This window comes from Megascapheus bottae, chromosome 3 (genome assembly GCF_031878675.1).
Source record: "Megascapheus bottae isolate mThoBot1 chromosome 3, mThoBot2.hap1, whole genome shotgun sequence".
NCBI classification, from domain to species: Eukaryota; Metazoa; Chordata; class Mammalia; order Rodentia; family Geomyidae; genus Megascapheus; species Megascapheus bottae.
Genome location: NC_143511.1, coordinates 30,377,340 through 30,397,155, shown reverse-complemented (window position 1 = coordinate 30,397,155; position 19,816 = coordinate 30,377,340). Strand labels below are relative to the sequence as shown.

General features: G+C 44.2%; 1 protein-coding gene across 1 annotated transcript in view; it reads left to right on the top strand.

Annotated features, from left to right (window-relative positions):
* Window positions 1-19,816, top strand: part of LOC150065169 (semaphorin-4D-like) — a 56,886-nt gene that overhangs the window by 24,498 nt on the left and 12,572 nt on the right. The window contains exons 9-12 of the mRNA XM_090329737.1: window positions 13,129-13,411; window positions 15,318-15,463; window positions 17,277-17,339; window positions 18,962-19,060. Coding sequence (XP_090185863.1) covers window positions 13,306-13,411; window positions 15,318-15,463; window positions 17,277-17,339; window positions 18,962-19,060 — 414 coding nt within the window. The 5' untranslated portion in view covers window positions 13,129-13,305. The remainder of the gene's footprint in view (window positions 1-13,128; window positions 13,412-15,317; window positions 15,464-17,276; window positions 17,340-18,961; window positions 19,061-19,816) is intronic.

Sequence of the window (19,816 nt, the reverse complement as noted above, 5' to 3'; positions counted from 1 at the left end):
GATTCAAACTATGTGGTTCTCCCCGTCTAGGCCTCTCAAGTGGTTGAATCACAGGCATGAGCCATCACGCATTCCTGGGAGAGCTGTTTTTTTAAGTGCCTGCTCTTAAAAGGTTTATTAGATGGTCTATCAGGAAGGTAGGTTAAAAGACGTTTGTTATTCCATGTTACTAAATATTAATTACAGTTAGGCATGTTAGGAGCACAGCTCCAAAATATAGACAGAAGCCAAGCTGGTTTCTTGATGCAGCTGGAACAGGTGAGCTGGATGTATAAGTATGTACACTGAAGTTCTGTGGTCTGTGATTCTCTTTAAGGTGGAACAGAGAGACAGAACTTATTAGAGTGAGCAGCATGAGAGCAAGGCGCAGTCCTAAAGGTGATAATGACCTTGGAAGTGACCTAAAGCTCACACTAGGGTTTGAGGGTACAAATCTGATTAGGATGTGGGAAGTCTGTACATATGCCTTTTGATAGACTGGGGATTCAAGACCCCTGTCCTGTGGGACATGAGGTGGTGTGAACAATGAAAGAGAGAATGAAGATGAGTGATATGGTGGAAAAAAAATAGAATTCATTTTGAAGACAATAGTGAAAAATGGTTCTACAATTCCATGTCTGGTAACTGAGTGTACTCATGTCCAAGGAAGTTTGGATTTGGATTCATTCACATTTAGGGAAGAATCTTTGGTCTCTATAATGCTAAGAATGATTTATCTTCCTAAGAGTCAAAGAAGGGCATTTATTGGGCCTCATTTCTCAGCATTTACAGGTCCCTGCGATTCCTCCTTTCTTATTATTTGTGACAGCATGATTTTGGTTTCTCTCTGAACTACCATATGCTGGATGCTAGAAGATAAACATTTAAATAGGCAAGGAGCCAGCAGAATGATTCCTATTATGGAAACTACTGGGCTCAGAAGGGGCCAAAGCCAGGAAAACCATTCTGTAAGACCCCAGTTATTACTGATGTTTAACTTTCCCAACTCCTTTTTGAGCTGCTCTAGCTGGTTTTGGATTTTTTGAGAATTGTCAGTAATATTAAAGCAACACAATCCTTCAAACTGTTCACACCCTAAGTGGTTTTTTAACAGCAAATAATCGATGGCAGCTCGATTTTGTAAAATTCCTGTTCTTAACTCCTTCATTTCCTGATTTATTTCTTCCAAAATTATAGCTGTGACATTTGTCACCTTGCTGAAAACACAAGCCAGCCTGCTGAGTTCTTTTTGGACACCGACTACAAGTCCAGGGACAGGCAGAATAAAAGCTGCAGCTACAGCCATATCAGCAGTATTTAACAGCACAAGGTTGTCATCGCAGTCTGCAGGAAGATCACGCCTCACACGTCTCTTATTCTGATGGATCAAGTTACTAAGTAAAAGAGGTACTATTCTCCCAACATAACAGAGTCCTGAATAATCTCTCTTTAGGGCACGGTATGTTTTTCCTTCACAGAAGAAAGACCAACCAATGCCAAGTCGTTTTCCTTTAGGTACACTAAGTCTTGTTACAGATGAGCAGTCGCTAAGGTCATGCACACAGTTAAAACACAAGCACTCATGGTGGACTATAAACTCAAGATCTAAAGTTAATTCATTTTCTAAGATCTCTTCTTCTTGCTGACTAATTTCATCTTGGGTTATATTTTTGTACCCATTTAGACTAATAGCTAGTCCTACTAAATTCTGTGTGAGAATATTTTGCACAGAAGTGCCTTCCTTGACACAAAAGGAAGTCTTATTCATGGTATTAACAGCCAATTGAAGCCATAAGTTTGGAGAACTGGTCAATTCTGACTCAGGGGCCAAATGCACAGTGACATTTTTTCCTGTAAGAACTTTATCTTGTGGATAACCCTTCTGTATTTTGGAACAATTATATTTTCCTTCATCACTGGGAGAAGCCACGCGTTTAACTATACCAAACTGGACATTATCTGTCTTAGACTGATCAGAGGTGTTTATCCAGGGTCCCCCATGCTCTTTTTGACTAAATATTTGAACTCCATCTTTATACCAATGGACAGGTCCCATTTCTGAGTTGTTACATATCACAGTACAATTTAAGTACAAAGGTCTATCCAGCATAGGGACCCCCCAAATGGAGGCTTGTATTGAACAAGAGGCACTGGCAGTGTGGATAAGAGCCATCATCATTACAAACAAAGCGATTGTATTAATCTTTTGTCCATTTTCCTCTAAGTGTCTCTCAGCTTCTTGAGAAAGCCTGTTCACTTGTCCCCAGGTGGGAATGGCCACAGAGCTGGTTCTTGCAGTTCTCCCCAGGCTTTTTGGTATCCTCATCTTCTTGAATGTTTGATCCAGGTGCTCCTCGGTGTTGGGTGATTTTCTCTTCATCTCTGGGTTTTCATTTTCAGGCTGGCATCCAGATGTCTGCAGAACCTGTGGACACACGAGCATAATCATGACCCCATACTTTGACAGTCCCAGGTTTCCTGTCATTATCAGTGTCATCCTTCCACTATACAGATTGACATGAGAACTGACATTTTCTCAGATCCTTCCGATGTTTATCTGCTGCTGAAGTATTGGATGGAAAATTTAAATGTTCAGTATTAAGGGTATATAATGCCCTTTGGGGGCCTTTTGCCAGATATCTCTGGTGTTTAAACCTCTGGAACTGGTTCCAGGGAAAATGAGGACTGGCTAATAGGAGCACAGGTAGAGTAGGCTGCAATAATAGATTAGCCTGATTACAAGTTAAATGATATTTGGTCTTTAAAGCACAGGCATACATTGAATTGTGCTCCTCTGTAGCTTGAATGAGTAAAGGACAAATTAACCTATCAACAAAATCAGGTTATGTCTGTGGCCGGTAGGTTAGCATTATAAGCCGAGGAGCCCATGTCATGGTAGGACTTAATATCATAGTTCGGAGTTGTTCAGCCACCTGCAGTCACAACTCTTGTCCAGTTAGCTGATGTGCCTCAGTTTTTATGAAAGGCTGGGTATGTTGGTTTTTTAGGCCTTGGCTATGAGCTTCTTCACTCCACCATATTTTTAAATTATAGATATTGATTGGATTCTAGACAGATTTTGACCAAGTTTTCCCAGTTTTGGGGAATTAGATGCTCATTCTCTGCTAGTCCCCTGAGAATGCCCATAGTGTAAGTAGAGGTGGCTCCGTGGGTGCTTATGGCCTGTTTAAGCTCTCACAGGTGCTTATAAGATAGTGCATCATACACGATATGGAACCAGCCTTCCTGGCAATGCCACACTCCCCTGGGTTAGTTGTTTCTAATCTAATCGGCACCACCAAAGGCGTAGAAACAAAAGCTTCCAATTCCCCTTGCAGTTGAGCCCACCAGATTCAATGAGAAACAAGGAACCTGCTTGGCCTACGACAGTTGGGCAGATGGCAGCGCTGGAGGGCGCTGAGGGGTCTCTCTTCACTAGAGTGGCAGGAGGAAGATTTTTTTTTTCTCATTATCCTCCAAGGGTTCACATTTCCCAGGTTCCTTGTTATCAGATCTAGAGCCTTCTGTCACATTTTCCTGCCCTTTTCCCCAAGGTTCAGAGGTTTTAAGTCACATCTTTTTGCTCTTTTCCACAAGACTTACAGTTCCTGGTCACATCTCCCTGCTCTTTTTCACAAGATTCAGAGCTTTTAGCTACATCCTTTTTGGTTGCACAGGAGCCTCCTGCACAGGCCCATACTCTGTGGGCTGAGGAACCTGAAAAGACTCCAACTCCGTTGTACTTAAATTGCCTGAAAACTAAACTTTGAATGGGATTTTCCTCCAGAGGCTTTGGGCCATAGAAAATGATCATACAATCTCCCTCTACTGCTGCACACACAGCCAGCACTCCTTGCGGAGGCAGCAGATGACCGACCATGCTTTCCTACGTTCCAAGTCAATTTCTCAATTTCTCCATATCCCTTTTCTTTAATTTCATCCCTGACTTTGTCAACAACATGCTCAAGATAGCCGGTCCTTTTGCTCTGCGTTAACCCTACCCTGGCCGTCCTGAAGCATGTCCTGGCGTGGGTTCCTGGACCATGAACTCTTCAGTGTTCTGAGGCTGACCTCCCAAATCCTTCGGTTCCCCTTTTCTTCACCTCTCCTCGAGCCCAACAGATGTTGCAAACTGCCACGGCTGCCTTTTCCCACCTTGACTAGGTGCAACACAGGGATGGAAACTGGACCATGGAATTGGTTTTCAGGGCACCAGAGGGCCTGTGCCTCTTGCCAGCAACAGACTGCCCAAGGTCCCACTAACAAGGTATTTATTGAGTATCAGACAGGGAGTCATGCAGGAGGTAAAGTAGCAATCTCTTTGAAGTTACAGATAAAGGCAAGTCAAACAATCTCAGGATGAGTGATGTCCTTATCTTAGGAGGTAGAGGTAAACAGAAAACAACCACATATATTATTTTTTGTCAGTCCTGGGGCTTCACTGCACCTAAATCTGAATCATCTTGAGCTTTAAATCAAAGAGTGATTTATAAGCAATGAGAGTGAGAGAGAGAGGGAGATAGGAGAGAGAGAGAGTTTTATAAGGGGGGAGAGGTTTGGAAATCCTTTTTACAGAGCAAAGTGCAGGTGGATGAAGATTCTGAGCTATGCAGGGCCATGAGTTGCAGTGACAGCAAACTGTAGGCCAAATAGGCAAGACAAAATACCTTCTTGTCTTTCTGTGTTTTCTGGGAAGCCTGGCAGGTACCCGCTCAGTTTGGAAGGTCCAGAGAATAAGGCAGACAGACTTTAGAAGCCATGTGACTTGCCACCCCTGAAGCCATGGGTGAGGCCGTTGTGTGTCCTGAGTAACATGCAGCTGGGATGGCCTCATTGCAGCTGACTCTGGAAATAGACGTATACACCTGGTATCTTGTCTTGATGGCTCATGTATGGGCACGTCAGAGCACTGTGGGGCAGGCACATTGGCCAGGAATAAGGGGGAAGAGAGAAGGTCCAGAAACAAACCAGAAAGGTTAGAATCTGCCTTAGAGCCCAGAGAGAAGATGGAAACATCAAGGTTTAAAAGTTGCCTAAGCGTCCCATGATCGGGAAAATGCCATTACTGAACGTCCAAGGCAGCTCTAAGTCACAACTTGTGTACTTTAGGCACTGGAGAGTGTAGGAAGGGGAGAGCTCAGTGGATTGGCATTCCTCAGCTAGTCAAAGGGATAAAGAGTTAAGGACAGGAGGATGTGGCACAACTGGGAGGGGTAGGTATATGAGAACAGCATGGCAGGACAATATCTTCCTAATGGAGACCCTGCAGGAGGAAGGCACATTCAAATCCAGCGCTGCAAGGAGTTCCCTTTAGTAATGTCCACTGATTGTCTCAGCTACTCTGGAAATTAGGGGAGAAGAATTTTTTGAACACATGAGTCCATGGACAGGCTGGGCAGCATAAGGATACCCTCTACCCTCAAAAGGTGAAACTACATTGGCAAGATAAAAGAAGGGCCAAAGACTGGGTTTGTCTCCTTTCCCTCTATCTAACATCATGTCTGTTCTCAGAACTTGCAATGGGCATGAGTCCTCTGTGTTTCTAAGCCTACTTCCTGGGCTTTCACAATGATGGGAATGAACAGGGTGCTAAAGGAAACCTTTCCCTCATGGTTGGGTTGGGCTAGTCTAAGAGACTGAAGAAACTAGCAACCTAAACATTTGCCCGTAGTCTGGATTCTGGCCGTTTTCCAGTGCTCCCTGGGTTAGAATAGATTGAGGGGCAGAGTTCTAAAGATGCTGTGACAGAGTACCAGTAAGTACTGGCAGAAATATGTTTTCCTTAGGTCTCTTTGCAAAGAATTATAAGAAAAAGGAGATTGATTTGCATGACCATTGCTGGCTTACTGTAGTTTGGATTTTTGGGCTGGTGCCCTGGTCCAAGATGTCTTACTGCTGCTACTGCTGAATTATCTGCTGTCCTTCCCTTCTCAGGCCCCACGAGTCCAGAGTATCTCAGTGTCTCCCACCTCTGCCATTTCCATGTCCATCTTCTACCTCAAGGAACCATTTACTGGGGGCTCAGGTTCATCTTTCCCGATCTGTGTTTCTAACAGGCTTGGCATCATAGCCTAAGGCCAGTGATAATAGGTTCCAGCTATAGTAGGTTTGCTGTGTGCTGAGGCAGTAGCTTCTCTCCTCCATGGACACATTCAGCTTGAGTGAGACCCACCCTGGAATTGTGGGGGAGGGTGTAGGATGCCTGTTCCTGAAGGATGAGCCTCAGTTCCTACAGTCCCTGTCTGTGGAGGGATCTGACTCTTCACTCAGGCAGGGAAGGGTTAATATAAGAACAAGCCCAAGGATGATGACTTCTCAAGAGACCATCTGACACTGCCCCAGGTAAGCTAGAAGCATGCTCTTTCCCTTCCAGGAGACCACCTGACATGCTCTTTCTCCCTGACACTGCCCTAAGGTGAGCCAGAACCATGCTCCTTCCGCAGTCATGAGGGCCTCTGGGGCTGAGTTATCTCTTCTTAACCCATGGGCCACTCATCAGACTCATGCCTAGTTACTGCCTGGAGTCTTGCCTAATGTACATTCTACTCTCAGGAAGATGGTGATACGGGTGTCATGAGCTCCTATTCAGTCATAGGCAGGAATCTGGGACTCCCCAGAAGGTGTAGAAAGGGTCTGAGGTGTACCCCTGCTATCCTGCAGTGTGGTGCTGAACAGGCTCCTGAAGAATCATAAGACAACAGAACTGGGCATTGGCAGCCTTGCTAGTGTAAGGGGCCTCTAGCCGGGCCAGACGGTCTTGCCTTTTGGAGATGTCTCCTCCAAACAAGGCTACCTACCACCTGTGCAGAGGTGCTGTAAGATCTGATGGTCACGTAGGGCCTTCTAGGTTCTCATGAAGATGGAATATGAGCAGGACATTGGGACAGCTTCTCTTGGGTGCCTGTACCTGCTGTTTTTGTATCCTGGGAATGCACGTGTCTCTGGTTGTGTTATCTGTGTCTCTGGGCACACCTGGGAAAACCTCCTAGAAATCATGGCAGTCTATCTCTAGTTCTGCTTCCCCACACTGAGCTCCCAGTGCTTGGCCCGCATCAGGACTGGAATAAACCTGAGCATGACATGAGTTCTGAGCTCCCGCTCAGAAGTCCTAGTGTCTGGCTTGTTGCTCTTGTTCCCTTCCATTCAGTGAACTCTGATGGTTGTATTTATTTTTTGCTTTATTTGAAGTTCACCCTACACAAGTAAGTAATCTAGATGTCAAATATAAACCAAACTAATATTGGAGCAGGCCTTTTCTATTGACAATCTTACAATGTTCCCCACTCTGGCTTTGAACTCCTAGACTCCACTCCTCCTTCCATCTTCAGAGTCAGTGGGACCACAGACAAATGCCTCCATAATGGCTTGGAGATAGCCTTCTCCCCTGATACTCTCTGGGAAAGAATGAGTAATCGTATTGATAACAAGTACTGGCTCTCCCTCATTCCTGAATATTTTATATGAAGTATATTTTATATGAAGTAACCACAAAGCACAGGTGTGTGTGTGGTCAAAAGCCGTCGGGTGGGATATCAGCAGCAGCTCCTTGAAGTGACTGGAAGTGCTCAGGGCCAGGAGCGGTAACATGAAGTTGGGTTTTCTTAGGCCCCAATGCAATCTCTTCCTGTTGCTCATCAGTTTCTTTGAAGGAAAAGTCATTTAGAATAGGTAAAATTATCATTTGGAAGAGGTTTTTTTTTTATAGTACCAAAGTCTCTTCTTAAGTCTGTGCTTGTTAGGCAGGCACTCTGACACTTGAGCCATGCACCTACCCCATTTTCCTTTACTCACCAGACAGGACCTCACATTTTTGGTGGTCTATGCCAGGATCTCCCACTTACGTGTCATCTGTACCTGTGGTAACAAGCACACACTTGCAGTTCATCTGAGATTTCCCCAGGTTGATAAGGTATAGTTCTCCTAATCTAGGCCTGTCAAGTAGGTAAAATTACCGGCATCCCTATGAGAGGTGTTTCTTAAGTGCTTGCTCTTAAAAGGGTTAGGTGCTCCATTTGAAGGCTTAGTCGATGAGATTTATCTTAGCAAGCCCATGGTGGTAAATCTTAACATTTTCACAAGTGGGCATGTTGGGACACGAACTCAATTATAGAAAGACACTGAGCTGGACCTTGGCTAGAGCTGGCAACATGTGAACTGAGTGTGTGGACCCCTGGGTTGTGGTCTAATGAATTACTTTAATGTGGAGAAGAGCTTAGCAGAGTGGAGCAGCTCAGGACAGCAGGTAGACAAGGTGCAGGCCCAAGAGCGTAAAGGACTTTGGAAGTGGACTCGAGCTCACACTGGGGTTTGAGGGTGTAGATCTTGTTAGGCTGAGGGAAGGTTGGACATGTGCCTTTGTGGAAATTGTGCTGTGGATTCAAGGCCATTGCTCCTACTCTGTGAGACACCTGGTGGCCGGACCATTGGAAGAGAGAAGGAGGGTGGCTGATATTATTGAAAAAATAAAATTGATTCTGCAGACAATACTGGGACATGGGCTTCCAATTCCAAATCTAGTAACTGAGTGAAAGTAGCTTTTGGTCCCTCCTTGTAGAGTTTTGTCCACTTGTTTACTTCCTTGGGCTGAGGATGTAAACCAGGTAGAGCCCAGCAGGCTCCTTCTGCAGCCAGCATCAGTTTCTTCCTTTCTTGGTGAGCCATGAGTCTCTGCTGGCTTCTTCCTCTGCCTAGGAAAGTGTTGCCTATTTGTCTTGACTCCAGGCGGCAGGCCTAGGCAGCCTCGTGACAAATGGGCTCCTGCTGGGCACCGAGATGCTTTGAACTGCCTGTATGATATGCTCTTCAGTCCTCCCTGCAGGGAGGTGTGTGAGGTGAGTCATGTGAGAGGGACACCACTCTTTAGCATTTTGATGGAGAGATGCTCCTTATGGAAAGGAAGGCACATTTTCTTTCCTACCCGAACAAACACAACCAGGTCAGTGAGTACAATGTGCAGACTTCCAAATCCTGTAAACACTTGTATTCTTTTTTCCATATATTTTATTGTAATTAATAGAAGGGTTACATTATATTCACCAGAGAGAAGGTGTGTTACTTCACAAACATTGATACCCTTTCTCATGTCATGGTCCCCATTTCCCTCCCCCCACCCTCACCCCTCATCTTGTTCCCCTCCCTTCCCTATCCTATTTCAAACAACCAAATACACATATATACACTGTATCAGTTAACAAGGTGAAATACTGTAACAATGTGAGATAACCAAGGGACAGCAAAAGAGATGAGAGATAACACAGTACATTAAGAACAACAATCACTCATTATATGGCTTTTAAGACACTTGTATCTTTACAGAGTGTGATGCCCAGTCTCAAGCTTTATCTTCTTATCATTGCTGTGTCAGTTTTGGCCTCTGGAATAGCACCATTTAAAGAGGGTTCTCTTCAACAGGATATGTGGCCATAGTCTGTTGGGGACTGACTGTGGGGTCAGTGACCTTGGACCCGCACAATTGAGTACACAAGGAAGTAAGCTCTTATCATGATTTTGGGCTGTGTCCATAGCTTCTCATTTAACCTGTTTGGGACTTGATAGCTTCTCATTCAACCTATTTGAGACTTGATACTGTTTGTACGAATATAGCCCCTGGCAGTTCCCTAGTTTAAAGAAGTGTATTTAAGGTCAGAACTGGAAATAAACTGGGCTACGGTCTTGGGCTACAGGCTTCTTAAGCTGTGGCTCCTGATTTGGGCTGTAGCCCTCCTGAACCCCATCTGTTTGTCTCTCTTCTATTTTTTCCTAGTCCTTGCCCCCTATTTCAGGAATCCCAATCTGCGAACCCTGGTTTGCTGCCGGCTGGCCCCGGCAATAGTCCATGCAATGTACTAGCTTTCTGAGTGAGCATTGAGGTCAATAAGTGCCAGGCCTTGTCCTGAGTAAGAGGGGAGGCAGTCAGGCCATCCGTCCAGCTGTAGATGAAGTCTAGCTGATCTTAGTATAAGAAATGTTCTAGATCTAGTTTGAGACCTTTTGGGGAAAATATCTCTGCTTTGTTTATAGGTCATTGCTATCCCACTCTTGACATTTTGTATACATTCCTGGTGTCCTGAAGGTATCAGCAAGGGCTAGATGACCCTGATCATGGTGGAGGACTATGTAGGTGAATGTGCATTGGTATCTAGTGACCATGACTCACCAGCTCCCTTTTCTCAGCTTCACACTTTTCTTAACCAATTGGAAGGAGAAGATAGGAGCTGAGTATAGGAGGAGCCTCATCCATGGTGGCACTTCCGGCTTGGAGAAGCCACACTACTTATTCAGACCACAGGCTCTGAATTCATCCTACAGAGTTCCAAGTCAGGTACCATCGCCGAGGAAGCAGAGTTGCCAGGACTGGTAAGTGATGCAGGAAGACAAGTATTTGCTGAGTATGAGATTGGGGTTCCTGTGGTTACAGTATTAGGGGGCTTGGAGTGGCTCTGTTTCCTATGGAGATGTTAACACAGCTTGGCCCTCTTTGTTACCTCAGGTTCACACAGGTGTTTATGATAGAGCTCTCTGCCAGGACCTTCTTTCTTCCCACCTTCTTTAGCACCCGCAACAGTGCAGGGTCAGACAGACTCCTGAGCTCCACAAATTTGTGATGTTATGATCTTAATTTGTCTTCCATATTTATGACTCCCTGGTGTGGGAGTCAAGAAGAATGACTATCCCCATAGTCTGCAGCGAGGATGGGGTGGGTAACAAGATCAGATAAGATGACTCATTACACTTCACCAACCTTAAATTCAGTGTTGAGTTTGCCACCACAGTGTTCCAGAGAGTCATTCAAGTATTTGGAAACTAGAAATGGGTAGGAAATCTGTCTGCTAACATGGCAGTGATTGCAGAGAAATTTCATCAAGAGTAAAGGGAACCCTGGTGTTCTCAGTTGGAAAAGACCTAGGCCTTCCAGGGAGATATATAGCCCCAGCACAGCTCCACCAGTCCCAGGCAGGTGGAAGATTGTATTGTTTCATTTTTATAATTCCTTCATGTTGCTACTAATGAGATATGGGTCATTTTGCTTTGAATATGAAGAAGTACAAGAAGTATGCTCTAGAGCAGACTTCTGAGAAGTCCCAGTTTCTCAAGAGGCTGAGGCTGAAAGATTTCCTAAGGCAGCAAGCTCGAGGATAGCTTGAGCACTAGCATAAGTTTTGAATAAGGATCCGTGTTCAAGCTGCTTACTTGATAATGAGGATCAATGTGCAGTTCCTGGGGGTTCTGCAGGCTGAGGACTGAATCCATGTGTGTGGCCTGAGAATAGTGTCACTGTTCTGCATAAAACACTTTGATCAGTAGCCTGGTATGGGAGGAAGTGGCTATGGGGTTCAAAAGAATTCTGTGACTATGACCCAGGAACTACTTTATTCCCTCGCCATGACAAGAGAAGAGAGTCTCAAGTAGTGGACACATTTGTGAGCTTGTCCAATAGGGCTCAGGACCCACAATGTCTTAGAGAAAAGTTTTACCTTCCTCTGTCTCCTGCTTTGGTCCTTGGTTTTGTATTGTGTCTGGTGTAGGGCTGTTGTGTCCTCTTGTGGGACTTGGGCTGTGTCATTGGGAGACCCTGTGCAGGCTAACTCCAGGTTGCCCTCTTCTCCTGTGAAGAGTCATGTGTAACCGCCAGGGTTGGGACAGCAGCAGAAAGTGGAAGATAATGATCAGCCCACTCTTCACAGAAAAGATGGGCTGGCCCCAGACTTAGAACATTCTAGTGCCTGGAGGAAACAGGGATTCAGGAAGTTCCTAACTTCGGGGCTCTAATCACTGTGATTGCATCAGGATGGACATAGAACAGCCTCTTGTCAATGTGGACATGAAAGGTATGGTCAGTCCTGTGTCCCCACACCAAGCCATTCCCACCCTTCCTGCCCAATCCCAGCCCTCTGCAGTTCCACTGAGATGCATACAAATGCTCAGTGCCGGTGCTGTGGTAGCTTTGGGAAATCAGAGCTGAACACTGTGGTAAGCCTGAAGGTCAGCTGGTCTACCTGGATAAGGTATGTTCTCCGTGGAAGGTCGTCTCTCTTGTATGGCAAGATCTTGTGAATATATGAATATACCATATCTATAATTTGTATCTGTGGGGCACCTGCATGTGTACTTATTCTTATGGGTTGTATGCCTGCGTATGTGCACTTCATCTTTTTTCTATGAAATATAAATATATTTTATTGAGTTGAAAGCAAAGAATTTAAGTACTGTATAATGCCTTAGTTTCACATAAAAATTAGCATAAAGGTGGCATATGGAGGGGTTACAGTTACAGAAGTCAGAGAATGAGTATATTTCCTTTTGAGAAGTGTCATCTCTTCCCTGGTTTTCTTCCAGTTTTTCCCTCCCCTCTAAGTTGTATGGTTCATTTTAAAGATAATGTCTAGTGAGTATCACTGCTGCGTTTGTTTACCTTTTATCCACCATTTCTCTGCTCTCCCTTAGCCTCCCCCAAACAGATAAATTAGCATACAAGATAAAAGGTAGAGAAATAAAAAAAGTGACAAAGGAAATAAAAAAGAAAAAGAAAAAAGCAAAATGACAAAATAACAAAAATGATTTTATATGGTCATATGCACATAGCGATTGAGCCTTTGTGATCCTCTCCTAAGAATATCTTCCTCTGACCTCTGTGTGAATGTTTAGCATCCTGTATAATTTTTCATTTTCAAGATGCACTTTATCTTTCCAGCTCTCTAGTTTCTCTGGCCATTTTCCTTTGATGGCCATTATAGAACATAGAAAACCTACATCTTTGGTGAAATAAACTCTAGCTCTGTGTCCTTCCTGTGTGTCTAGTTATACATTACCCACTGAAGGTAGGTAGGAAGGAAGCCAGTGAAGAACAGTTCCAGTCTGCCTACATCCCTACAGCCTCAATTATGCCTACTACCATGTCTGACACAGTATAGACTGGCAAAGTGGAGGTGGGAGAAGGTCCTGGAATCCCGTGGCTCCAGCATTGTCCTGTGCCTTTGTGCAACTGCCCTCCAAGTGCTCTATCCAATAACTTCTGCTCCTCAGCAGGTGGACTTGGGCAGAAGAGGTGGCAGAGGGAGATGAGGGATCACAGAGAAGCAAGAGCTGCATGTGGCTGCACAGTCTGATGGGTAATCTTCCTTTTCCCCTCTTCCAATGATGTGTCTGCAGGCTGCAACGAAGCACCAGTGGATTTTGACACCCAGAAGGTGAGAGTGGCCACTTCTCAGGTCTCCAGGAAGTAGATGTGGGTTCCTGGGAACTTTGCTGCTCAGTAGCTCTGAACAAAGCTGTGGTCCTACAGCTGTGAGCATCATCTCATCAGAAGCAGCACCTGCTTTCTACCCTATGAGGATGCACGGCCTCAGTGGGGAGCTTGTCACAGCCCTGGTGGTGATGTTTGGGACAGTGATGTCATATGGACCAATGGCACGGATCAACTGGAATCTTGAAGGTGAGGGGTAGGACTATGTAGACATGGGTGGTGCTAGCTGGGATGCTGGGGTGGCTGGCTGTGTACCCAGCACTTGACCTGCTGGGTACTCACTATGGTCTTTGTGTGATCATGTGATCCATAGAGTGCTTTGGTGTTTGGAACTGTAGTACATAGAGCTTGCTCGGGATTTGGGGAGCCCTAAAAGGAAGCCTCCTACTTAGAACTGAAATGATGTCTCTCACAGGCCAGTGCCTGCTCCAAATACCTGGAGAGACAAGAGAGGCAAGGACAGCTCCTCAACAGGCACAAAGCTTGAATATTGACTGTGATGTCTATATCCTGCTCATTGGTCCCAGCTGTGATTGTTTCCTGTCCCAGGGCCTGTTTTGGTCCCCTCCATCCTCTGGCTCAGAGGATGGAGAACATCCATACTGAATGCTGAATAATTGGCTGCTTCCACACAGGGAGCAGAGAGTCTTAGCCATGTCTGGGCTGATACTTTTGAGAGCTGGCACTTGTGTCTGGAGTGCACTTTCTTCTGCACTAAAAACTTAGAGCAGGGAGCCTTGTGTTTTTTCCTATTCTGTGTTGTTTTCAATTGTCATAATTTATTTTTCATGTGCTGGGAAATATGAAGGGTGCTGGGGATTTCAAACAAATATTGTTTGTGCTCTCTAGGGATTAATAAGAAAAATCATATGATAAGTGATAGAGCTGCAGTGAGATAACAGCTATTAAAATTTGTCACATTTTTGGCAAACAGATATTGGAGATTGGGATTCCAACCTCAAATGAACACGATGCAGGTCATAAACAGCTGTCCTGGCAGAGAAGATGGCATAGGGCAGAAGTAATGTGCTATAAGGAATTGGAGACAGTTCCTGAAGCCTTGTTTCTAACCATGTAGACACTGTGTTACAAATATGTGGAAGACAATCTAGAATTGACTGATACAAGGACAGAAAGATTGAGCAACTCTTTACTAGAGCATAAACTCAGGGCCTTGCACTCTTACTTGCCTTTTTCCACTCGAGGGTGGCATTCTACCACTTGAGCCACACCTTCACTTCTGGATTTTTGCTGATTTCTTACTCAGGGACTATTTTTTGCTAGCTTTTAACTGGCATTTTCAGATCTCATCCTCCTGAGTACCTAGGATTACATGCGTGAACCAGTACCTCACTAAGCAACTTCTTTTTTTGGTTTTAATTATCTGTAATTGCATAGAGGGCTTGCAATTCAACATGTGAGTTTATGAGTACCATATTTAGTGCATTCTCTCCATACTCATGTATTTCAACCTCCCTCAAACCCTTCCCTCATGGTAACACCTCTTAAGGCATTTCTTAGGTGTAAACAGCTTCTTTTAAAATATTGCTAAGCTGGGTATGGTGGTACACACCTGTAATAAGCTCTCAGGAAGTTGAGGTAAGATGTTTAGGCTAGATTGAGTCATGTACAATCACTCTGAGCTACGGGTATGGATATAGTTATTTCAGAATTGAGACCTTGTCTTAATTTTTTTTAGAAAAATTGTGAATCCGTATGTTTTTTTTTCCCTAGACCTAATCTGTAGTAATTAAAGACACATAGATGAAGAGAGAAATGTCAGGCGAAGATATCTGGCCTGTGATTCCCTTGAGGAGCCACTGAATTGGGAGCTTGGAACTTTGTAAGAAAAATAACAAAGGTACACAAATTAATGTTACACACACGCACATACTGCAGAGATCAGCTATAGGCTGACTATTGACAGACAGGTGATAGCCACATTGCAAGCTGGAGTCTTTCCAGTTTCCTCTGTGAAAGCAACATATATGAACACAGCCTTCCATCACGGTCACTGCATGGACTGTCCAGACTCAACATGTCTGGACTCTGGCTTTTCTTCCTGCCTCTGATCACTTCCCCTTCCCTTACACAGAGGTAGATCTGATGGAGTTTCATGAACCAGACATCTTCAATTATTCACTCTTGCTGCTCAGTGAAGACCAGAATACACTGTATGTGGGCGCCCGGGAGGCTGTCTTTGCACTGAATGCCCTCAACATCTCTCAGAAACAGAATGAGGTGAGCCCTAAGCCCCGTTCCCCCAACTCTGTCCAGTGCTACTGCAGCAGGAGGCCTTTCCCATCCTCAGAACACCTTTCCTCTCCTGTCATCTTACAACACAGTCTTAGGGTATCCACCAAAAGTCATCAGGCTCCCTCCATTTCATCTTTTTATCTTTATGGATGAATTGTCACCATGCCCATGAGCAATGACTGCTTTGCTCAGTCCTCTACTTGTGTAGCATCCACCTACCAGACTCCATTCCTATCTGACACACTTCTTGCCACTGATGATATTGAGACAAATTCCAGTCCTGCATTCGCCTGAGCAGTTCTTAAAATACTTCTATTATCTGGAAGTAGTTGAACAAAGGGTTTTCAATTCAACATGTCAACTTATGAGTGCAAAGCGTGATGATCCATGTCTCTCCTCAGCACTACCCTCCATTAACAGGAAGCTCACCCAGCCAGGCACTGAACATGCCTAGAAGAAGAATGCCTGATTCCATTTTCAATGTGTCTTTTGAGTACTGTGTCTGTATTTGCTCACTATTTGTCCCCTTCCCTCTAGTCCTTCAGATGAATAAAAAGTATTTCAGCGTCCTGATATCCATTTTGTTAAGCTGTAACTATTCATTTGGTTAAATTTTGGCTATGATAAACAGTATGCAACACACACAGTTGTGTATCTTTTTATTTGTTTATCCGTTTTACCTTTTAGTTGTACAAAGGAGGTGCCTTCTAACGAAGCAGTTTATGAATACAATGCATCTTGATCCAAGCCACCCTTTTCAACATCCTCACCCGTTGCTCCCAACCTAGCTCTTCTTTTACATTTCTTACTTTTGTAGTATCTAGATTGCTTTCTTGACCGCATTCACCCTTCTCTTCATTCATTACTTTATAGCATCTTGACTTGTTTTGAAAAATTCCCCAGAAGGATATGACTGAATCATAGCATAGTTCTATTTTTATTTTTATTTTTTGAGGAATCTCCAAACTGACTTCCATAGTGGTTACACTCATTTACATCCTTACCAACATTTATTGTTGTTTGTGTTCTTGATGATGGCCATTCTTATTGAGGATGGAATCTCAGAGTGATGGTTTTTTTTTCTTTCAAAAATAATTTTTATGTAGTACAAGGGGGTTTCAATTCAACATGCCATTTTATGAGTACAATGTGTTTGTATCCATTTCTCAGTGTGGTTTTGAATTGCATTTCCCTTTTGGCCAGAGATGTTGGACATTTCTTCATGTGTTTATTGACTTACCTTTTTTGAACTTTAAAGACATTTATCTTTAGCTATTTTCACTTTGAAAATGTCTGTTTTTAGCTCCATTTATTAATTAGGTTATTGATTGCTCGAGGGTTTACTTTTTTTTTTTTTTTTTGCCAGTCCTGGGCTTGAGCTCAGGGCCTGAGCACTGACCTTGGACTTTCTCAAGGCTAGAGCTCTACCACTTGAGCCTCAGCACCACTTCTGGCTTTTTCTATGTATGTGGTACCGAGGAATTGAACCCGGGTCTTTGTGCATGCTAGGCAAGCACTAGGCCAAACTCCCGGCCCCATCGAGGGTTTACTTTTTGAGCTCCTTGTTTAGTCTGGTTATTAGGCTTCAAATACTTAAGTTTCAGCTATTCTTTCACAGTGAACCAGAGGCTGCTGTTCTCAGAATGTTCAGGTGGGCTTTCCAGCCCTCTTTCCAAATCTGAGTTGCTTGTTTCTTTTGCCCCAGTTCAGAAACTTCTGGAATCTGAATTCTCTTGTGCGATTTTTAAGCTGGGCATTTTTATCTCATTTTTAATTTATTACTCATTCTTTCTAACAGGTGTACTGGAGGGTCTCAAAAGGCAACCGAACAGAGTGCCTAAGAAAGGACCCATCAAAAGAGGTAAGTGCTTTTGCTGATTACAAAACCCCACATGAATGTCTTAGTTGTTTAATGCTGTGAAGGCCGCATGTTCTGCATGCAGCTGGGTAGAGTGCATGGTTGAATGATCCCAAGGGCTTGTTCCTTCTGCTCCTGACTCTTCAGGGAGGGGGTTTGCTCTCACAGTAGACACAGATTTGGTAGGAATTTAAGAACTCTGCTCTACTTTATAGAAATTAGCTTTATGCTAATATCTGAGAGTCAAACTGTGGAAAATGGTTTCAAATGCCCATTGGCCCATCATGTAACATTTAAGGTTCCTGGTCCTCATCTGGGGTCATTGCCAAGATTTAGAGATTTTGAATAGAAGCCCATCCCACACCTCAATATAACGATTCGTGGAACCCCCAGGCAGACGTCTATGTTCCCAGATTGAGTGCTCAGTCAACCCTGATCATTGCTTGTATGACAGCTTAATTACAGCAAATTTCAAATTAGTACTGACTAATTGCAGAGCAGATTTTTTTTGGAACCCCAAAGGTTATCTTTTCAACTTTTGTTTTTCTGGTCCTGGGGCTTGGACTCTGGGCCTAGGCACTGTCCCTGAGCAACTTTTGCTCAAGCACTTTACCAAGTAAGCCACAGCTCTATGTCTGGATTTTTCTGTGATTAATTCTAGATAAGAGTCTCACAGACTTTCCTGCCCTGGCTGGCTTCAGACCTCAACCCTCACAGCTCAGCCACCTGAATAGCAAAGATTACAGGCAGGAGCCACTAGCACCTGGCTTCTTTAACTTCCTTAGAAAAGTGCTAAACACTTTTTCTCATATATTAAACTTAGCTCTCCCTGAGGAAGGGAGAGTACAATGGGCAGTGATGAAATCTTATACACAGCAGGCTCTTTAGAGAGAAGTGAAGCAGCTACTCAAGACACCCTCAGAGTGTGGAGGACAGAGTGATCGGCAGCTTCTCCTCATTCTGTGGAGTGGAGCTGATTATGAATTACACCCCACCGGTTTGAAAATGGTCACAGCCAAAAAGTCTTTCCTAATTTGAGGTAATTTTGGACTAGAGCAAATACGATCCAAGTACTATTCTCCCTGAAATAGTTTGTGTGCTCCTGAATGGCATCTTGGTTTTCCTACAGGGGCCTCTATGATGAAGAGCTGAGCAGAGCTGGTCTCAACCCAATTTCTCCTCTCCAGTGTTCTGGGCCCCTAACAATGCTGTTTCTAGCTTTGTGTACAGGAATGAAAGCTTGGGGTTCCCTGAGCAGCAGGGGTCTTCTGTGTAGGGTACACTATGACAGGTTTGGTCATCAAAGAAATATTTGTGTATGTAATTAAGAGAATAAAATACATTTTTTCTACAGTTGTTTCTCTAGAACACTTTGGAGGTCAACTCGTTCATTTCTTGGGTTTCCAGATCTTTGTTGGGCATCAATTAGAGAATGCATTGAAATTGTGCCAGCTTAAAATCTAGGCAGAGTGGCTATGGTATCAGACCCTGCTCAATGAGAATGGGCAGGCCATCGTGTGAAGAACAAGTCAGAAAGAAAGGGAGGATCACAAAGAGTGGATTTTAGGTGAATACATGGAGCTCATCTCCATAGCTGGCTATTAATAGTGTTTCTCTCCCCACAGGCAGAATGCTTCAACTTTATCCGGGTGCTGCAACCCCTCAGTGCTAACTCTCTCTACGTGTGTGGAACCAATGCATTCAAGCCAAAGTGTGACCACCTAGTAAGTCCACACACTCTTTGTTATTAGTGGTGCTCACAGAAGTGTGGACAGGGTTTAAAGCAGAGTAAGCTAGGGGAAAACATAAAGCAAACTCCACCACAAAACCACTAGCATTGTCTCAAACCAGCAGCCTGAGGGCTGGGACAGCTCAAGACTCCTTTCTCTGGAAAGCCTCACCAAGTTGTAGAAGAGTAATGCAAGGCATGTGATACCTCTGAGCTTTCCTGTCCTTAGCCAAGGGTATGACTTGAGACTGGGTCAGGGCATAGAACGTCCTTGAAATTGTCAGAAGGGCATTCTAGAAAGTGAACTGCCAACAGGCACCCATGTGCTTTGACCCCAAAAGGCCTGGTTGCGGTGGGCTCTAATCAGTTGAAGAAAGAACTTGCTCCTTTGTGCACGGGTCCTTGGCCAGGGCATTGGTGGGGTTTGAGCTGTCCTCACTTGGTGTCAGCTTTCATGTGATCTTGTACACTTGAGTGCCCATTCTGGGAACATATGCTCTGAATGGGTTGAGCAGATCATTTACTGTCCTTCCTCCAGTCACATCCTTGACATCTTCTACATTTTGCTATGGGGGAGCCTTGCACCACTCACTTCAACATTCAGACAGCTGAGGATTCTTCTGAAAAACTACTGAACTGAAAAGCTGTTTGCTAGGATCCTTAATTATTGAAGAGTTAAATGTATGTATGTATGCATGTATGTCTGTATGTCTGTATGTAGTCTGTGTGTGTGTGTGTGTGTGTGTGTGTG